The sequence below is a fragment of the Prosopis cineraria genome, unplaced genomic scaffold, assembly GCF_029017545.1.
Source record: "Prosopis cineraria cultivar Desert tree isolate PC_DT_omini unplaced genomic scaffold, ASM2901754v1 PC557, whole genome shotgun sequence".
NCBI classification, from domain to species: Eukaryota; Viridiplantae; Streptophyta; class Magnoliopsida; order Fabales; family Fabaceae; genus Prosopis; species Prosopis cineraria.
In genome coordinates, this window is record NW_026555882.1 from 765 (window position 1) to 22,575 (window position 21,811).

A 21,811-nucleotide genomic window follows, 5' to 3' on the forward strand; every position below is an offset into this window, starting at 1 on the left:
GGTTTTTCCTTTCCTTACTTCGGGAAGTTATACTGTAACTACTTGATGAGTTGTATTCTTTAGTTACTGAAATAATCCAAACTATTCTTGTAAATCAACCTTTTACAATTGTAGACTGAAAAAGAAAAACCTTCAAAGGAAATATAGGCTTTCGCAAAGAATTTATTCTTTTCCTATCCTGCTTTTCCTTCAAGTATCAATTTGTCGAGAAATACTGATAACCCAAGATTTGCATGATGTCCAGTGGAAGAAATGGGAACTCACCACTTCCAGTTTCCACCTCTAATATAAAGACGTTATTCTTCTTCCATTCAAACGATCAGACCAATCCACCCGTTGTGGTAAAAAAATTTTCAAGTACTAGATTCCTTGATTTCCAGTACACAACCTCTCAAGGAGAAAGTACCTGCACGCCATCTCATCCGCTTTCCTCCCCAAAAGGCTCAATTCTGGACTGAAACGGGCTTTTGAGCCAAGCACAGATGAGATGAAGCCGGTATTTGACAAATTTGATTCCAACAGGGACGGAAAATTTCTCAGCAGGAGTACAAGGCCACTCTGAAATCTCTAGAAATGGGGGGAAACTTAGCTCATGAACCGGGTGGTCGATCTGGACGGAGACTGTTTTTATCAGTTTCGAGGAGTTTATGGAAGCCCTGAAGGTGGGTGGTGGGGTTAGAAGGGTGGACATAGAAAAGGCATTCAGGGCATTTGATAAAAATGGTGATGGGAAGATTGCAGCAGAGGAAGTTCAGGATGTGCTGGGGAGGCTGGGAGAAAGACGTAGGGTGTGTTTGGATTTCAATTGAAAAAAATTGATTATTAAAATTATGATAGTGTTTGAATAAATTTTTAAAAATTGATTGTGATAAAGTTGATAATGTTTGGATAATTTTTTTTAAAATCAATTTTGAGTGAGTAATTCTACTATTTAAAGTGACAAGTTAATAATATTCAGAATTAATTTTTTACAATGAAACAAATTTTAGCTATTCCAAATGAAATTTTGAAAATCAAATGGAATTTGAAAAAATTGAGATGTTTGGATAAAAATTTTTAAAATTATGATTTTGAACTTAAAATTAATTCTAAAAGGATATCCAAAAGGCCTGCAATCTTGATGATTGCACCAAAATGGTGAGGGCTCTGGACACTGATGGAGATGGTATGGTTGACATGGATGAGTTCCTGGTCATGATGACTCAATCCTTGACACGGGGCTGAATCACTGGCCATTGTCAATGCACAGGTGAATTTGGAAAGAGAGAAAACAGGAGTAAGAGTGAATTTAGATTCATTGAGCGACTCTCATTCACTATTTTACTCTGGATACCAGTTATGAAATTAAAAGCACAAATATGTAAACAGTTTGTCTTGTTATGCGTGACATGCTTTTATGCTCTTCACAGGATTGGTTTACATGTTCTTTTATAAAAATATGTATCTGAAGACTTTTCTATGTTATGGAATGGGAGTGTAGCTTTTCTTTTCTTTTTTTTTTAATAGAAGACACGGGCAAAACCGTAATGGGAGTATAGCTTAAAATTAAAGGATGAAAGATATTCCCACTCGTAAATTGTAAATAATAATGATGATGATAAATGCTTGTGAACTCTTAGTACATGGGTTACTTTTGCTGCTATTCTCATTTCTTGGGATTAGAGGAAGGAACAATCAAGCAGGCGAGTCCTGACGTTATTTGGACAAACAGTTTTATGCATTTTTATTTATTTACAATGTTATGAGATGAAATATAAACATCTTAAAATCATATAATTAATTCTCGTGCCGTATTTTCCGCCCCAGTAAAGAGTCACTGCGAAATATGTTGTGTCAAAATAGAGGGGCAAAACCCTGAAATTTTTAATGGCATCTCATTCACTCAATGTTTTGTTAATCATCACAACTAGATATTTTTAATTGCAGCTCACGAGTAGACCCGGTTCAGAAATGACGGTTTAAATAGTCATTTTTCACTAGTCATTGGTTGAAACCAAGTGAGTTACTTTATAAGTTTTTACAATTGTAAATGTGATAATTCTTGTTTTTTTTTTTTTTCCAGAAAAGGCCAGATCAAGGCAACACAGAGAGCAGAGACTCACAAAATTGTGATTAAGGAAAGACAACATAATCCACTTTATGAATTTCCATTGCAAGCCGATCCACGCAAGGGATAGCTTCTCTAGATGTGATAATTTAGAACATTAACTATATTATTTTACTTTCCGAGGGAGTTTCTTTTTGTTGGCCCTCTCACCAAAAATCTGTTACATTACACCAAAGAAAGAGAGAGAGAGAGAATGCAAGGCCGACTAGGCAAAAGAAACATAACTGGATTTTTCTTTTTCTTTTTCTTCTTCTTGGTGTTAGGAGCACATTTTATTTTGCTTTCATATTGACAAAAAGCACTCAAACCTAAGTGCACAGAGAACTCACACAAAGTTTGAATCAGCATCAAGAGGCCCCGCGCTAGCCACACACACACCAAAAATAAAAAAAAGCGCTCCCAATAAAATGCATTCACTTTCATCTTGTCATGCCAGGTGGAAGAGCTGGGGCTACTGTAACTGCAAACCTTCTTGACCTTCCATGTTGGCTTCCCACCCTATACTTCAACCCATTGTCCAACAACAAATCATTAGCATGTTTACCCAAAAAAAAAAAACATCATTAAACACTAAGAAAACAAAAGCACTTTGATTGTTCAATGGATCATCCTCTGTAAATTACCTATGCTGAGGTCAAATCCATAATTTTTCAGCTGTCTATATTCCTGACACAGAGCACAAGCTTCGCAGCAGAAATGAACCAAGCAATCCATACATGGGGCCTCTGGTAAGTCATATTGTGCCCTCATTTTTGATCGATAATTGCAAGAGTACAGGCATGCAAGTCCAGTGAGGGCCAATAACCATAAGAAAGACCACTAGAAGAACAAGCTGCGCATAATTAAAATCAAAAGGAAGCCAAAGTTATTACTTAATTACGCAAGCAACTTCAAACCATCATCTTGTAAATTTTGTTAATATGGTCATTAAAGTTTACCTCTCTATGGTTTTGATCTAGATTCAGCTTCAAATCCATAAACTCTACCACATTTCTTTCTTTTTTTTTTAGGCTAAAAGATTGTTTCATAGTGAATAAAAACATTTCATACTAAATAAATGAAGACAATGGCATCAAATTGGAAACTCAGATTAAACCAAGATCGTGATTCTGCAGTGGCTTACACGGAGTGCCTTTATCTACAATCTCTGCAATGCGTCCAAACGTTAAACAAGGGCAGAAGCAAGTGACTAAACCTTAAGAAGAAAAAGAAGAAGCGAAGTTAACATGTGAATTGGGAATAGCAAAAGTTGAACACACACAAACACACACACACAATTAATTTCTAGGTTTCTTACATAGTGAAGGATCATCAACAACAATGGAAAAGATCACTTGACCACTGAGGAGTGGCGACAGAATGCCTCATGATGATGGGAGGAGCAGAAGAAATTTGTGGAGTCCCATAATTTGGAAGGACATAACTTGGACGGCTATACTCTGAATATATCTCTGCTCATCTATTGTAGGATACATATGTTTCTGAGAATTTAGCAGATATCCAGATATAATATGGCAGCATATAAAAAGAATCAGCTTAGTCTAATATAATAACATTAATCTAATATGTGCGATTTCATGGAAATTAAAGATGTAGGCATTACATTACCCGGCTTCTTCTTGGCTCTGCAATTTCCTTGAACAATCTCACTGCAGGAAGATGAAAGGAAGAGGATAAGCAATCCTCATCATTTTCAGTCATGATCTGGTTGACTTGGTCATTAAGTGCCAGGATAGGCTTTCAACATTCAAAGATGATACTCTATGATTAACTGATTTATCAAATGCAAGGTGGAACATGAGAAATCATTTATTAATGTTATATTGCGATCAGTCAATTTTTGAGTCAACCAGAATGAGTTTTTTTTTTTTTTTTTTTTTTAAATTGGCTTGACAGTAACCTTCTTGTTAATTAATTTGAGTCAATGCAAAATTAGTAGATCAAGTTGCTTGGATTTACAAGGAAGTGATGGTGGCACAATTTTGCCCTGTCAACTGGCTTCTTGTGACTGTGGATTCACTTGTAAAAAACCACTTTTTAAATAATGTGATTATATATAGAGAGATACTCACACATGCGTTTCGTTATTACTAACCAAAACTAACTCTGTTCTTATTATAGGTAACCATTAGTCTCTATCCAAGCAAATCATTGGAAATATATATATATATATATATATATATATGTGACATTTGCAGGCAAAAACTTTTCCTGGGTGTCATCATTCACGCAGACCTGTAGTTTATGAGATGAGAATAAAACAGTATAAAATAAACCAATAGAAATAAGGAAATCCAAGGGGAACAGAGGTAATATTATCACGTTTCGTTAATTTTTTTAGATCTTTTTGTTAATAATATATTAAAAAGTTTGATTATTAATCAAACATAATTATATTATGCAATTCATGTAATCAACCTCACCGTGAGGATTGTTGTCATAAGTTGATTTATTAACCAAGTTGCAATGTCTTTTTGTACATATGAAAATAAAATTTATAATTCCATGAACTCTTACCCCAGTAGTTCCTCCTTGAATTATTTTTCTATCTTCAGTACATATCTACTGGCAAACGAAACAGCAACCAACTTAACTTTATATGACGTATCTCAACCCGAGTCCAGCGTGCTGTAACTTGTTCTAAATTAGCGGTATATTTTTGAGTAACGCTTCGTTTCTAGCAAGCGATCATTGTCATCAGTGATCAGGTTTTTTTCCCCCATTAATGCACAATCCACAGTATCATTATTCTTCTCCTTTCCTTTTGTTTTCAACCCAATGTACGACCAGCTTGTTTCTGCCTAACCTTGAATAATAAAATAATTGAACCCTTGCTACCTGATCGTCTTCTGGAAAGTAATACCTAGATTTACCGAATCTGCGGAATGAATTTCGCTGTTCACCTAAACAAACAATTCGGTTTGCTGTAAATTTGATAGTTTATTTCCATAAAATTGATCATGGAATCGAGAACAGCTAGCAAAGTTATTTACGACCAGGCTCTTAACACAACAATATAATACAATGTGTGAAAAATATTTAATGAAGATCGATCCAATTATGTGATGCTACATGGCGATCAGTCACCTTTAAATGTGGTGCCTGTGAAAGTGAAAGTTAATTCGTTGCTTTCGTAGGTTGACATAATCATTCAGAAACGGCTTAGCTTAGTGTAGACTCTAGCTATAAAGTGCGGCTCTCATCTTTCTCATATCTTTTTGCTTTTGTTTTTTTTATTCAGATCCATAGGTTTCGAATGTCTCGAGGAAGTGCGAATATGTTCTTATCTCTAAATATGGCTTTCATTATTAAGTCATCATCACTTGTGTCAGGGGTTCAGTGACATTTTTGTGCATACAAAGAATGTATACATGCATATAGCTTGTTGAGCCGGAAATGTAAACCTTCAATTAACTTCACTTCTAATCATATATATAAGCAAGTTTAACATCATAATTCATTGCTTAATATATAGATCTGTTATCTGTCATGCAACATTACAAATTTGAACTTCTTAATTTCAATCAGCTCCACAAATTTTATAATTAGTTTTCAATCATTTTGTGATACTAAACATGAAGTTAATGGAAAGTGATGAAGCTGATGAGTACGTTGTATGAACTATTCCCCTGATGAGAGAGATGAAATGTGAATTGCTTATAATTAACTGCAGGTTGCTATCAGGGCAAGATTCAGAGAACCCAACGAATAAAATAAGGGTTTCTTGATCTGACATAGTAAAATGAGCCTCGAGCTTTGAGAATGCTTAATTATGATATTAATCAGAATAATTAATTAAGAAATTAAAAGCAAATGGATTGCAAGAGACAAGCTTTGCCAGGTCAAGAGGAGACCAAAAGGGAGACAAGCTCTCAGTCCTAACCTTCTGTCATGCAACCTATGAGGACGTTTATGCAACGTCCAGGATTTGACCATTACATACGTGTTTACAGATGCCAAACACTAAAACATGAAGCATCAACAAAAATTTAACATATTTAAATGGGATTAATTTAGTTTACTTGATGTTTATGTAGATTTAGATCGCGTTAGAAAGTTATTTGGAGTGTGTGTGTGCGGTGTGTGTGTGTGTGTGTAAACATACATGTGAAAGGCACATGAAAAGGAGACACGTGAAGGTCAATATATATAGTTTCAACAGAGAAAGATTCTTTTGACAAATGAATTATCATTAAGGAGTATATATAATAATGGAGTTAAAGTTGCATGCTTTGTACGTATATACATTTTCCATCCTTGTGCTTACAACTATCTTTTTCTTATTAAATATACAAAAGGAAGAGTATAGCAATGCTCTGTTTGTTAATTAGGAATCTCAAGCCCACATGGCCTTCAAAATTCAAACACTGAGCATCTTCTAGCTATTTCATCAAAGTGGAAAATCAAATCCTCATATTAAAAATTCAACTCCATGTTAATTCGTTTTACTAAGTTCACTTCTTTCCCCTTCAACACCTTTATTATTTACTTTTTCAAAGCTGGATCAGGGGAAAAAAAGTATCTTTTTATGATTGGAAATTTTATTAGCCAAGTTAACGAAAGTACTTTTGTAAAGCATTAAGCTCGAGTATAAATTTTATAAAGTAGCTAGGTTTGTAAACTTGTAGAATTTGTATATCAAGAACAAGTTTGCCTCATAGGACATAGCTCATGTTTGAAAGAGATTCAATTCCTGCATTGCTTAACTCAAACATTATAAATAAAACTATAATGGGACGCTTTTAGATTTTAGTTATTTAATTAACAAAAGGCCATTATATAGACTCAATAGTCAAAATCACAAGCATAAGTTGTGTCCTCATTATTAGTATCACCCATTAATTTTTAAACATATTTCTTGCGATGGGTCAATAATTGTTTTGTTATATATCCCAAAAGAACTAAAGTGAATACGAGACCCACATTCCTAGCATAAAATGACAAATCCAAGCAACATGTTATGTCCACTAAAAGGAACTAAACACGAGAATCCATCCCCACATTATATATAAATGTCCAAATTCTCAACATCCTCACATGTGAAATGCAAGAACAACAAAGACGAACACCCTACAAAAGCCCATGCCCTAACCCTCACTAAACTGCTCCATAAACATGTCTAAACTATAAGCAACAATATCACTAACCCTTGTTGCACTGTGTATCTAGTGCATTATCCTTTTGCTTCTTTCAAGCTAGCTAACTTGCTACTTCATTCGACTATGGACCCAAGAATCTCCTTCTCCAGTGATTTTGTGGATGCCCAGCAAGCCATCAATATGAAGCGTGAAAACATTTACAGAGAAGCTCCTGTGTCTTCGGATTTCGAATTCTGTGTGAAGAACTATGCCATGATCTCAGCAGATGAAGTGTTTTCCCAAGGCATGCTTTTGCCCAACAACAAATCCATGACGTCCAAGAAGATGACGACTACTCTGAGAGATGAGCTTCTTGTGAGTGATGACTCGTACGATGACGTATTGCCAAGAGTACCGAAGAGCTCAAGCAGATGGAAGGAGAGGCTGGGCTTAAGAAAGAGTACTTCTAACAAGGATAAGAAGAGTTGCAGTACCGATGGGTTTCTGCAGAGAGTAGCTGAAAATGAAAGGCCTAGCAAAGACAACCAGGTAATTAGAAATTTGTTTTCGTATTGGCTGTAATTTGAAGAATTGAACCCAATTTGATGAGAGAGAGACATCATCTGCTCTTAAACCTATTTGAGTGTAAATGTGTCCCTTTTCTGTTCACTACTATTATGTGCTAAGCGGTGGGATATAGGGTAGTAAATTTTGCAGACAGAGATATTATTAAACCAGTTGCTTTACTTTGTCACAGGGACTATTTTATGGAGGTGGTCAGAAGATGTGCTGAACTTTATATTATTGGTCGAATCTCCAGGAGGGAGTTTCATTCTTGTGAAGATTTTCCGAGGGGTTTGTTAGAATTTGTGCTGACTTTATTCACAAAAATCTAGACTAGAGATGCAAATTAAGTGATGTTTCTTATCCATTAACTAGAAGTAGAAAGATGCATGGTACCTTTAGCAGTTTGATCATTGTACAAATGTTTGCAGTAGTAGATCGTTATTGGTTTATATATGTAATATGTCCAATTCTTATGGAGGGATCGACCACTCGTTTTCTAGCAACAAGTTATTGTTATATGTCTGCCGAGACATGTATTACTTCTTCGTTATCAGATTCTTTCAAAAAGTTAGTGAAACAAATGCTGGGTGATAGATTATCTGTCTTCCACTGTTAGAGAAAAATGCGAAACGAGATAGAAGGAAATTTGTAATTTCTGTTCTTGTACCACAACTGAGAAGAAACCAACAGTAATCTTTGAACAGCTGAACTTCAACTTGACTGAATATTTTATTTTAACAGCACCTAGGAACCTTAGTATTTTAAAACGAGCATACCGACTTGTTAAAATTTCATGCATATGATTTGAAAGAATCTTGAATTCGTGACATAAGGATATTATAAGCTTTTAACTTTTTTTTTTTAATCACATTGGGAAGGTTTCAGCTCAAAAATTGGCACCCCTTCCAGCCCTTTACCATCATGTCATGTTGGGCTGAAGATGAGATGGAACAAGAATTCTTAATTTGCATAGCCAAAGGAATAATTTGCATAATTTGGCACTTCGTTTTAGCAACACTCATTGGATAGATTACTACTTTCAATTTTTTTTTTTTTTTGGATAAGGATTACTACTTTCATTGTGAATATGAATCATGCGGTCTAAAACATGTAATATAAATATTATTGCATTTAATATTTTTTGTTGGTTAACCTAAAATATCCCCATAATCAGTAACTATAAAACTAATCTCTTAAGATCATACGTCACATTGAATTATTTAATACTCTCCTTGTTAAGTATAAAATATTTGTAATTAATGTACATTCTAACCAAGTTAATTGATGATATTTAAAATTATAAATTTTTATATATTTACTTTTATTTAATAAACTGTCTTAATTAAAAAAATTATTAACTACACCCATTATTAAATATATACTTTAAAAAACTATATTAATTACACTATCCAAATATTTAATACTTTTGAACATAAAATACATGCTTTAACCGACTTTAATTGACCATTTAGGGAAGATAGTATTCAAAATTAATGCATTCAGCTAAATTTTTTCAACATAAACAAAACACCTAACAATAAGTATCCATTTTAAATTATAATCAAAACATTTTCTTGCGATTTGGGGAAAAATTGAGCGTTAATTAAAGTCATCTCATGGTGAAGCCTTCCATCCATCATAGCCAGGTCTCAATAATAATTAATAACAGAACATGCGTACATTTAATGAAAAATAAAAATGCTTTACAGATTTATGAATTGCCCTTGACCTTGATCGCAATTTCTAATGGCATAAAAATCAATAATAAATAGTTTTCTGCATTGTTATCGATATGCTTGCCAACTCAATCACAAGCAAAAAACAATGAAATGCCCTGCAAAATCAGTAATCCAAATACTCAAAATCATTCTTCTACAATCTCTTCTAAAATTATACAATTGGAAGCATAGTAACAAGCGTGTGCTATTTACAAAAAAAAAAAATAACGGCAATATACATTGATATCTTGAAATTAAAAGAATGATATTATGTACACAGTTAGTTATGCTAAATTGCAAATGGAAGCCCTATGCTTAGAAGATATCCCCAGATAATGAGAATAGAAAGCACTCTCCATTATTTACAGCATTTACAATTCCTCTGACAAAAGAATACGCTAACTGGTCCCACTACTATACATCTGCAGCCAATCAAAAGATTCAATTAATACCATGAGAAAGATCCAATGAAACTTCAGATATTATTCATCTCAAGTGATTATCACAAGACATCACATACAGACTCAAATTGTTCATTATGAGAATCATGAGGGAAAAAAGTACCCCCCCCAAAAAAAAAAAAAAACCAAAAGAATGGTAAGAGAAAAAATTAGCTTGATTGTAACTATCATTATTGTTATCTTTGGTAAAAACACTCAGCTAACGGTCCCATAACTTGGTGCTCCTCCACTTGATATTATTGATGCAGTTCTTTATTCCTTCTAAATAAATCTTCCCAATATAATAATATATGATTTAACACAAAAATATGTTAGCTAGAAAAGAGGCCCAACTCACATGATACATGACACCTCACTCCATGGAGAGCCCTTCGGATCTCCTCGCCTGGTCAGTGAAGCAAAAGGAACAATCAGTCAATCCTTCCTTATATGATATTCTGCACATAGAATTAAGAAACATTTCATTCCATAGTTGTAACACCATGAATGCATTACCAAGAGACAATCATCTGTAGCCAATGGCACCTGTAATCAGTCTTCTTCCCAAGGTTGTGATGGACAATATTTCTCCATGGACTCCTTTTTACGTTCGGGATCAAGGCTGAAAAAAATTTGTCGGTAAATAAACTCCAAATTATTTGGGAATTGCTAAAATATGGAACTCTAAAACAAGAATTACTTCAAATCAAGACAATTTTATCTGACCTATTTCTGATGCCAAGAAGAGCATAATGTACAGCACTAGCACAAGCAGAAGCAGGAGCTATGGCAGCTGCAGGAACTGCTCGAATAGCAGCTGCCAGGGCAGGCCCTGCACCTGAGCCGCGTTGATATTTTTCAAGGGGCTCTGAACTAACACAGCAGCAGATTTTCCCAGGCCATCACTGAGGCTCTCATAAGCCTGAGAAATCAATAAGTGCTTTAGCAAAAGTTAGCCAAAAACCTCATTTTCTGAAACAAATACTATTTTGCTTTAAAATAAGCATGTCTAAGAAGATAACTTCCACAGGAGGGCCAATCAATTTGGACTCTTCTGATGAGAATATTAACATTCATGTGCACGCAAACATGTTCTCAATAAGATACAAAATTCCATTCCCCCAAGCCCCGGGGGGATAGGAGGAGATGATTGTTGAAGCAAAAGAAGATCATGAAGGCAGAGGGAGAGGGATCATCCTTGAGGCAAACAGAATAATACACAAGCAGCAGGGAGGGAGCTGACATCATTCCTCCTTTTTCATTCAACAAATGCAGGAATTAGGTTAAACAAAACATCCAATTATGTGAGAAGGAAGTATAGATACCAACTTGCTTGAAACTTCACCTGTTTAATACCATGGCGGGCATCATGAGGCTGATTCGATCGAATGTCTGTTAACGGCGATGTTACAGAAGTAGCGAGTATATATTCTGCTTGTAACAGAATGTCATGGGCTCCCGCAGCTAAATGTACTCCAAGTCCAACAGCTTCAACAGAAATGCTTCTAAGAAATGCAATTGTACCTACAAAGCAGATTGACCATTATGATGGCAACTAACAAAAAAATAGAAGAGAATCATTAATGCCCAGAAAAATAAACAAGTCTTGCACAAGTTAAAATTAACGCAGATGTTGGTAAAGGAAAAAGGGCAGCAAAAATGAAATCGTCCAATTCTTGCTAACATAGACGCAAAACAAATTGACTAGTAAAAACATGATTGTTTTTCCTAGCAAAAAGGGGGTCCACATTTCCCTAACCCCAAAGCACACTTTCAGACACGCTAACAAAGCCAGAATAATCTCCTTATAAATGGAAGTTTCACCCTCGAGCAAAAGATTGCTATAAATGTAAATATTAAGCTGTTTCAAATACAAATTTAATAAACATTGAGACCTTACCGTACTTTATAAAGTTTTCAACATACTGTAAAACATATATGAAAATATTTGTTGAGTTGGTTGAACTAAATGAATACCCTATTGACCACAGTTGGTGTGATGGCATGAATGCCTATTCAACCATAACTGATATCTCTCATACTTTACATTTAATTTTGAAATTTACTATACATGTACCAGATTCTATAACCATGCTAATAAGTGTAATAGTATAAATACTAAAATTCAACAGTTGAAGAGAGTCCAGCAACAGTGGAGTGAGAGCAGAAGTCCTATATTCCCATATTTTTTTGGGAGCCACCACATACATGAGGAAATATTGGCTTTCAAAATTGCTTGCCCTACCAGCAGATTGTTCAGTTCAAAACATGATTTAAGAAATCAATAATCAATAATTAAAATAAAATTGAGAAAAACCTACTGTTACTTGTGATCCCTACTTTTTCTTCCCAAAAGAAGACAAATTATACAGAGGAATCACAAAGATAGTGTTATCTAGCATACCTCTCTGCATACCCTTGAGCACCCTCCGCTCCTTCTTGTAGTTCTCTAATGGGGATGAAACCAGCTTAGCAGCACCATCTCCCACTGCAATTAATGACCGTACAGCAGGAAGGCCCCGCAGTATTTTATGAATCTACAGATTGAAGTATGAGATAAAAACTATTAATCAAGAGGAAAGAATCCTCACGAGAAGAAGGAAAATAATTTCTGTCACTAAACCTGATTATGAGATATATCTTCCAACCATTCCCCAACAATTGTTTCACAAACACTGCCCCATCCATAGATGCCAGCTGCATCAACATGCTTCAGATTCAGCTCAACCCCCTGGCCAAATTAAGTAAGCATATTATCAGATATTTCCAACAACGCGACCTATGACTGATAAGGCAATAATTGATGCTCAACACCAAACTATCAGGTGGCAAGTTAAGCAGTAAATGAAATAAACACAAGGGAAGCTGTACTCCTAATAGAAACAGGACAAAAGGAGCAAATATTACCTTCCAGGGAACAAGATTTACAAGTTCCACATACTTCCCACATCTCAATGCAGCTAGATCTACATGATGGGGACTGTAGTCCACCCGGACAAGGATAGGCCCTACATCAAGCTTCTGTAACCAAAATCAATATATAAATATGCTTTTATGATAAGTTAGAACAACTCCAGGGAAGACTGTCCAAACATTCTATAAGATCAAGGTAGAGTTAGATGCTGACTAGATCATAAATCTTCTCAAACAGGTCCCTCACCATAAAATCGATTAATAAGTTAAGATAATTGATCATAGCAACATGACGAATTATATAGGGAAAAGCCTTTCTAAAGTTAGTTGTAAAAACACATTGATTAGATTTTTACACTTCTTTTCAAATAAATACAGCACACTAAATTATTAAAAAGGAAAAAAAAAAAAGAAATGCCTCACGTGCAATAGAATTATATACAAGAAATCCAAGAAACTATAGATTTAACGAGACAAGGAAAACAGAATGCTACTTGCCTGGAAGTAAGGAAGCAATGCCTCACGTGCAATAGAATTATATACAAGATTTTTCCTCCTTTCTAGCAAAATATGTGAATCCTCCACATCTTGATGGTGATCAGGAGATTGATCAGGTGATGAGCTTTTACCCCCAAAAAACCCAACAAGAAAATCAAGCTGGGATTGATGTAGATGCAATTTTATAGGAAGGAAGGCGAGATGTAACCTGAAAAGAGGCATAAAGACACTTAATTGCTGTTTGAAGAACTTAACGCATAGCAGTAAATGAACTATCAGGTGGCAAGTTAAGCAGTAAATGAAATAAACACAAGGGAAGCTGTACTCCTAATAGAAACAGGACAAAAGGAGCAAATATTACCTTCCAGGGAACAAGATTTACAAGTTCCACATACTTCCCACATCTCAATGCAGCTAGATCTACATGATGGGGACTGTAGTCCACCCGGACAAGGATAGGCCCTACATCAAGCTTCTGTAACCAAAATCAATATATAAATATGCTTTTATGATAAGTTAGAACAACTCCAGGGAAGACTGTCCAAACATTCTATAAGATCAAGGTAGAGTTAGATGCTGACTAGATCATAAATCTTCTCAAACAGGTCCCTCACCATAAAATCGATTAATAAGTTAAGATAATTGATCATAGCAACATGACGAATTATATAGGGAAAAGCCTTTCTAAAGTTAGTTGTAAAAACACATTGATTAGATTTTTACACTTCTTTTCAAATAAATACAGCACACTAAATTATTAAAAAGGAAAAAAAAAAAAGAAATGCCTCACGTGCAATAGAATTATATACAAGAAATCCAAGAAACTATAGATTTAACGAGACAAGGAAAACAGAATGCTACTTGCCTGGAAGTAAGGAAGCAATGCCTCACGTGCAATAGAATTATATACAAGATTTTTCCTCCTTTCTAGCAAAATATGTGAATCCTCCACATCTTGATGGTGATCAGGAGATTGATCAGGTGATGAGCTTTTACCCCCAAAAAACCCAACAAGAAAATCAAGCTGGGATTGATGTAGATGCAATTTTATAGGAAGGAAGGCGAGATGTAACCTGAAAAGAGGCATAAAGACACTTAATTGCTGTTTGAAGAACTTAACGCATAGTAGTTCCTTCATAAGTTCATGTTTGTTTAGATGAATAAAGATTTCCATCTGGTAGAATCAAAGCTAAGTATTAATTATTTCCAAACAGATCCTTTTTATCCAAATGAGGCAAACAAACAAACATGTCCAGATTATTAAAGAAAAGAAACATGAAACTTTTGACATGACCAACTATTAGGTCATATTTTACCATATGTGAGGGCCACTAATTTGTTATGCACTACTATCTGTTAGTTTTCTTTTCTTGTCTTGTTTGGACAATAGTCATACTTTTAGCACCCAATTTGTGGAGGATGTCCTTTGATCTTCACCTCAAACATTTCAATTATAAAGAAGCCAAGGACCTAATCCCTATCCATAATCCTAGCTCGTAAGTTAGATATTGGCATCTGTTTTGGCAAAAGAATAATTAGATCATTGAAAACTAGATAAGATCAAATGATCATAAAAAAAAAAAAAACTCAAACATACAAATATTATCATCTGTTTTCTATCAACTTTCTGCGAAGTACTACTGAATGAGGCTTAAAATCTCACATACCAACATCATGATGGGACACCTACCCAACAAGACCCCAAATTCTAGAAATCATTGAGGTAGTTGATGCAACTTCCATGGTTTAGTGCTGTAATTTATTGCATGCATGCAAAACAGATCACATGAATATTAAATATCATACCTATACTCCTCAAGAGGAGTTAGAGGATCTGGTCTGACAGCCTCCAAGTCCAATCTAAACGCTTTTGAGGAAGATTCTCTAGGGTGGCCTTTTGAATCATAATATCCTAGCACCTTCAATTCAAAAAGTAGAGAATCATAAAAATTTGACCTTACAAGTGTGAAAAGACTAAAATAAAGGACAATATTTCAGAGCATTTATGTTTTCACTCCTACCAGCTTCCACGGAGCATTGCTGCTTCCGTCATGCAGTTTAAAATCTTGAACAGACACAGACATCTTGGATAAACTTACTCCACCAACTGGAAATATATCATACTGAAATTTCACCCCAGACAATGCAAGTTCCAAGCAAACAGTTGTATCTCTCCCAGAATGCTGTCCATTCTCCATTGGCCAGTCAGAACCACCATATATTGTCCACTTTAGATCAATTTTCTTAAGAATCACACGTCCGCAGGCCTTATTTCGCAAGGAATTATCATCAGATAGGAGTAAGCCATCTGCAGAATGTTTTAGTTCAGTTTGTTCATTTTTCTCTGAAATGTGGTTTTCTACAACTTTTAGAGAGTTGCCCTGATACCATCCACCACTTCCTCTTTCAATATCTCTACCTTCCACATTGCTCTTCTTGTATCTATGTAGTCCCTCAGAATGTATATCCATCGATATTTCAGGCAGGGGGCATAAGTCGGAGAGAAAATATTCTTCAATAACCTCTGGAAAGAAACCCTCCTGTGAAAACAAAGCGTGATTACCTTCTGTTCCCATTACAGGCATTGACTCAGACAAGAATCCTTTATGAGAGAGGACCTCAGGCTCATCCATACTCATCTGATTCATATCATCAATAAAGATACCATCAAGCGGCAAGTAAATTCCTGTTTCAGAAGAACAAGGCTGCAATGTACTATTGTTATTCACTTGAAATGCATCATGACATATCTCATCCATTAAGCCAGCCATTCTAGATCCATCCTCCAAAAATGCCTTAGAAGGGCATTGTTGAGAAGCTGTTGCCAGGGTATCACAGCTAGGGTTATTAGTTTCATAATCAAGGTTCCTCATCTTGGCCTGTTGAACAATATCCCACCTATTTTGCAAATGGACAATTGATTCCTCCACATCAGGGGCAAATAATTGTTGAAGTTGAGTACCCAAACGAATCAGGCTAGCAGTTGTATCATGGCAAGTTTCGACAAGGATGTGAGAATTAGACAATTCAACAGCCCAAAGAATACCACTGGCACAGTTGGTTTTAAAATTAGCCTCCATAATTGCTTCCTGTGCAACTTTAATGAAACCAACCTTCTGAAGATGCTCTACGCTATAAGTGCCACAAAGAGTATTTGTCCCTGACACCACATGAAGCCCCAGATCTTGTACTCTAATTTGATAACAATTCTCAACTAAATCTCCCAAAGGTGTAGTTGAAAGTGTCAACAAGGATGCAGCTAATAGACAAGAAGCATGTTGATCACCCATATCCTCATTGGAATAAGAGAAGTCAGACTCAGAATCTTTGACTTCACTGTGAACCACTGGATTCATCACATAGGGCTCATAGCATAATGCAATATCAATCAAGTTGAGAACAAAGTCGGTCCTGCAACATCCTTTCACATCTTCATCTGGTACAGTATTATCACCTGCTTCATTGGAATCAGAAGAGGGAAAACTGAAAAAGGATGATATTGCACTGAACCAATCCAAGCGACCACCAACAGCAACAACTGTACTACATGCTACAGTTATAGATGTAGAAACATGGGAAATCTCTGGGTCAGACAAATGTATGATATCAGAACCAGCATGTCTAGAGGACAATGGATTAGAGCCTCCCCCATTACCTCGTTTCATTGCGGAGTTGTCACTGGTAATTAGAAGAAAATCATGATCAGAAGCCCTGGTGATGGAACCCCACAACTTGCCCTCACCATGAGTTAATCTGAAAAATTCGGCACCCCTAACACTGCCAGTATTTGTGACAGACAGCAAATCAAAGTTTTGAACTTTCAGTTTCAATCGATCCCATGATCCTGGAAGCTCACTTTGCAATGAGCTCCTGATACTCTCAGATGTCTCCATGCTAATCACAATTTCTAAAGAATCACATTCCACAAACACTGATGATTGTGAACTAAAAGAATCTTTCTCATCAGTGACTGACTGAGAAGCCACACATTCCAATTCATTTAGCATCTGATGTACAAGGCGATGTATATCTTTATATTGAGAATCACTCAGGTAGATCATAAGTTGAGGTAGATGAACATGAATGAAAAATGATGAACTTAGAATCATCTCTTGTTGAGTTTGAGATTTCAATTCCTCCAGATCTCTGACCGTTGATGCAGATGCAAACTCATAGCCTCTTCCTACAAAATCATCTCTGCTCCTGAATTGATCAGAATTTGCTAACAACCTGGCTTTCTTTGTAATCCAAGGACCAGTCACCAGACCCTCCTGCCAAACCACATTAATAACAGAGTAACAACCAGGTTGGCTGTCAACAGACAGAAGGCGACTAGCAGAAAACTTTTCATCCTGCAAATTACAGGAACTGATTCTACTGCAATCATTACTTGTTGATGTAATCAAGTACATGCATAAATCACTAAAACTGAGTTGCAGAGATTTTGCGTCTGCTGAAGGAAACCACCTCTTTGAGCTTGCATTTGATGGTGGAATACAGTCTGAAGTGAAACTCTTCTTCGAAGGTGATGGTGAAGTAAAATCAAGAGCAATAAACTGTTTCCATGAAAAGAAACGCTCATGATCTTCACCTCTTTCTAAAGGAAAACACAGTATTACCCTTGCACCAGAAATTGATATATCACCATGCAAACGTTCTGTTGTGGAGAGCAATGTTACACATGAATCAGAACCTTCCTTCTTATCTGAGGCTTTATACATATCTTTGTTTGCTTTATTGGGCACTTCCACCGATTGTTCAACATCCCTAAGCAGGTTAGTGAACACGCTTATGACAGAAAAAATTACCCAGAAAGTAAATGGTGGCAGGCTCAAAGAAAACGATACTGGCCCAGTTAGACTTCCGTCAGAACTTGCTTGCAAAGTGAATTTGCAATTGGTGACACCAGATGTTTTAAACAATGTCACTTTCAATAAGCTATCACTATTTCCCAATGGAAAGTCCATTGCAGCTAATCCAAGTAAAGAATCAGAATCAGGACCTAGATCACAAGAGACCGATGATGGTAGAGCCCCAAGGACCTCAGCTTGTAGATGTTGAAACAAAGCACTTTGATTCTTAGTATTATTATATCCTTGTAAACCAGAATCTACAGCATCGATTCCAGAATTCAAAAAAGCAGCAACTTCCATATTTTTCATCATTCCCTCAACAATTGTAACTTGAGGGCATACCTGTTAAAATTCAAAGCATTTCAAGTTAGAGAGGATGACTGTTTCAAAATCATATAGCAGAGAACCAGGTCTCACAAGCAAAGAAAGCCTAAGATGAGCAGAGGTTGGAGTGGGATAGAGCATAGCTACGTTATATCATTACCTTAAGAGAAAGAAGAATTTCATTGCAGTCTGCAACCACATTATCAGTGTGTAGCCCATAACAGCGCTGTTCATCATCACTGAAAGACAACACAACAGATATTCCAGCAAAAGTTGCTCTGAGATTGGTTTCCACATGTTGCTGCTCTGTTCATGCATAAACCAAAGTTCGTATCCAAAAATCCATCAACAAAAGGAAAAAAATTTACATTTTGAAAATATTGGCATCCATTGACCATTGAGACAAAAACTGCAATAAGCAAAATTGATGGCAAATTATAAATTTAATACTACCTCCAGTCCTATTAGTAATATCCCTTCGAGAAGCTTTTCATAGTCCTTGATATAAAACCCTTTACAAAATGCATGAAGCAATTATTAATTATTTTCAAATATGGTCTTCATAATTATAATCCTCTTTCTCTTAATATGAACAAGAAAATTTGATTTTGGTATACAGGTTAAAGGCTTTAATGAAGGACAATTTTGGAATGTCATGATTTGTTCTTTTTTCCTTAACAAAATCAAGAACATCAAATTATGTTCTTCACCTGCGTTATTAAAATGGGTCTTAGAAATGGGACTGTAAGTAGATAATAATAACAGAGCATGATGTGAAAGAAATTGAACAGTAAAATGCATGGTTTAAGCTGCCCACTAATTCTTATAGACATTAACAAAATGAAGTACCAGAAGTAGTATGCAAAGATCCAGAAGCAAGGGTGGATGCAGCAGTGATAGCGCTAAACACAGAACATGTCCAGTTCCACATTCCACTGTTCCCTAAAGCTGATTGGTAGCTCCGTATTCCATCAAGGCATTCAAAAAACTGATCCACGCTGCAGGAATCCCAATAGAACAACAGAGTTAACCACAGCCAAACAGATCATTGAAGAGTCATTAAAAATCTAGGAATGGCCTATAAGATGCGAAATATGCAGACTTAACTTAGCCAAAATAAATTAGAAACCACAATATAACCATATTTTATCAGTAAGCACTAAACTTAATATATGCATGCTCACACATTCAACTAGTGATGAGGATCCAGTTACCAGAAAATTTATACAGGAATTTCAAGTGATTGCAACCAGATGATAGCATATAGGAAAAGAGCCTACCTAGCCCCAAAATCAAGTTCTCGAATACCATCTTTCTGATTTACATCAGCAGAAAATGGTACCCAATTTGATATAAGACGAGACTCAGGAACCCAAGGTTCAGTATGGGGTTCAAGCAAGGTCAAATTAGAGGAATCATCCAGAAAATTGTGGTAATCAGCACTGCCAACAGAGACTGAATTTGACGAATGGCATACCAAAGTAGATTTCAGCTGTGCAGATCCCCTTGATTTGTGATTTGAACAAACTTGTCCATTCTTTTCCAGATTAGCATAATTTTCCCATGCACATAAGAACCATTTAATGGTGCTAAGTTGAAATCTTAAGACTATAGGATCAACAGAAACAACTGCATCCACTTTGCGAATGTCTAAAGACCCACTCTTCCAAGGAATGCTTAACTTCACCTCCCCACCAAATCCTTCTTTTTTCCCAGTCATGACAGGTTCTCCACATCCTGCTCCTAATTCACATAAAGAAGACGCACAATTATCATCCTCGTCTATTTTAAGAAGCTCAAACATAGCTCCTTTAAACCTCACAAAATTTGTTAACCGGTTAATTCCAAGTACATCAGCATTTGAATCAGCATCTTCTGACAAACATGTCCCACACTCTATTTCAGAAATGCGAAGAACTAGGGTCCCATGGCATTCTGTTTTCTTGTCTCCATTATCTAATGATGGATGATATGCAAAAATTACATTTTCCATTTTCACATGGAAGCAGGTGAGCAACCCCTTTACTATATTTGCAATAGTTTTAACACCTTCATGGACATCCATCAAAGATGATTTTAGCGCATCATCAGTTACATCTTGGCCAGTCCTAGATGAGCCATACTCGAGATGCTCAGTATCATTACTGCCAGTAACACAAGTTTCATCACCCATTGGAATTTTATCTGTGGAAGGAGAAATGACTAGTTCAAGCCCATCCACTTCAACCTGACTACCTTTACCACTCCAAGGCATATTAACCAATAGGCATCCAATAGATCCCTCTTTGACCATTAAAGATGCTGCCTTGCTAAACTGTAAAAAGCGAGAAGAAAGTAATAAGTTAACGAAAAAAAAATGTTACTGGTGATATTTAACAATAACTGCTAAGAATAAATAATCAGAGCTACTTTATATAAAATCAAGATCATCCAAAGGACCCTAGCTATTCCAATTTCATGCACTTCATACTTGTGAAAATTAATTCATGAATTCAAACCACTTCTAATTCTGACACTTGTGAAATATACCAACTTCATAATTTTCCCACCTTCTAACCTGATCAATTTATTAGTGGATCGTTTACCACTTGAAAAACCTATGTCCAATGAGCATCAAAGCTGTTCAGCAACCTCAGTTTTAGCACCCGATTCCCTGACACCGAGGGAATGAATTCTATACAGGTACAGTAGTTCATTCTAACTGCTAAGGAAAATTAATATATCACAGACACGCGAATTAACGCAGCTGAAGTATAACATGTTCTCAACTTCCTATCTGCGCGCCTTAAAAACTGGGAAAACAAGAAATACCTCCTTATTAATGTAATCCACATTAAGCGCAAGATCGCTGAGCTGAATCGTTCCTTGAGTGAGTTGCACGTCCAGCTGGTCCAGGTCAATATCCCCCAAAATAAACTCCCCAAATTTCTTCTTCAGAAAAAATTTGCAAACCCTCTTGGTCGCCCAGCGGGAGAACATCGCCTCTGCCGACTTCGCAATTTTCCATGGAAACATGGTTGCAATGATAACGGCGGCTGAAGCAACAATTTGGGGAATTTCAGCGTTTTAGGGTTTGGGATATATCTTGACCGATTGCAACGGCAAAATTGGAACTCGAATTGTTATTGATGTTGGGGTTGAAGGTGTTGCTTTCCAGGATGGGCCATAAAGCTCCATCTAACACGATGGAAAGCACCGCAGGGAGGCTGAGAGTGTTAAAAAATGAAACACAACACAACAACGGAGGCTACAGATGATTATTGACGGGGAGATTATGACGTTTGTTTTAATTTTAAAGTTCCAAGAATTTTTG

The 21,811-nt window shown here is 36.0% G+C and overlaps 2 protein-coding genes and 2 pseudogenes across 2 annotated transcripts; 2 read left to right on the forward strand and 2 right to left on the reverse strand.

Moving 5' to 3' along the window:
• Window positions 1-236: 236 nt before the first annotated feature.
• Window positions 237-1,224, forward strand: LOC129297568 (calmodulin-like protein 30; annotated as a pseudogene).
• Window positions 1,225-2,313: 1,089 nt separating this feature from the next.
• On the reverse strand, window positions 2,314-3,830 carry LOC129297566 (cell number regulator 1-like; annotated as a pseudogene).
• A 3,414-nt stretch (window positions 3,831-7,244) lies between these two features.
• LOC129297565 (uncharacterized) lies at window positions 7,245-8,328 on the forward strand. The gene is made up of 2 exons (XM_054935888.1): window positions 7,245-7,734; window positions 7,943-8,328. The coding sequence occupies exons 1-2, from the start codon at window positions 7,330-7,332 to the stop codon at window positions 7,976-7,978; spliced, it is 441 nt and encodes a 146-aa protein (XP_054791863.1). The 5' UTR covers window positions 7,245-7,329; the 3' UTR covers window positions 7,979-8,328.
• A 1,154-nt stretch (window positions 8,329-9,482) lies between these two features.
• On the reverse strand, window positions 9,483-21,719 carry LOC129297567 (autophagy-related protein 2-like). The gene is given in 16 exon segments (XM_054935889.1): window positions 9,483-9,892; window positions 10,269-10,368; window positions 10,457-10,532; window positions 10,637-10,778; window positions 10,781-10,832; window positions 11,256-11,434; window positions 12,315-12,447; window positions 12,534-12,641; window positions 13,683-13,796; window positions 14,187-14,394; window positions 15,128-15,240; window positions 15,343-18,516; window positions 18,659-18,804; window positions 19,348-19,496; window positions 19,779-20,812; window positions 21,310-21,719. Coding segments are annotated over 14 exon segments (5,826 nt in total). The 5' UTR covers window positions 21,514-21,719; the 3' UTR covers window positions 9,483-9,892; window positions 10,269-10,368; window positions 10,457-10,462.
• Window positions 21,720-21,811: the final 92 nt, after the last annotated feature.

Bases quoted from the DNA above. Each gene is read 5' to 3' on its own strand.
- LOC129297565 (XM_054935888.1), top strand. From the start codon at position 7,330: ATGGACCCAAGAATCTCCTTCTCCAGTGATTTTGTGGATGCCCAGCAA. The intron at 7,735-7,942 runs GTAATTAGAAAT...ACTTTGTCACAG, and splicing joins GGCCTAGCAAAGACAACCAG to GGACTATTTTATGGAGGTGG.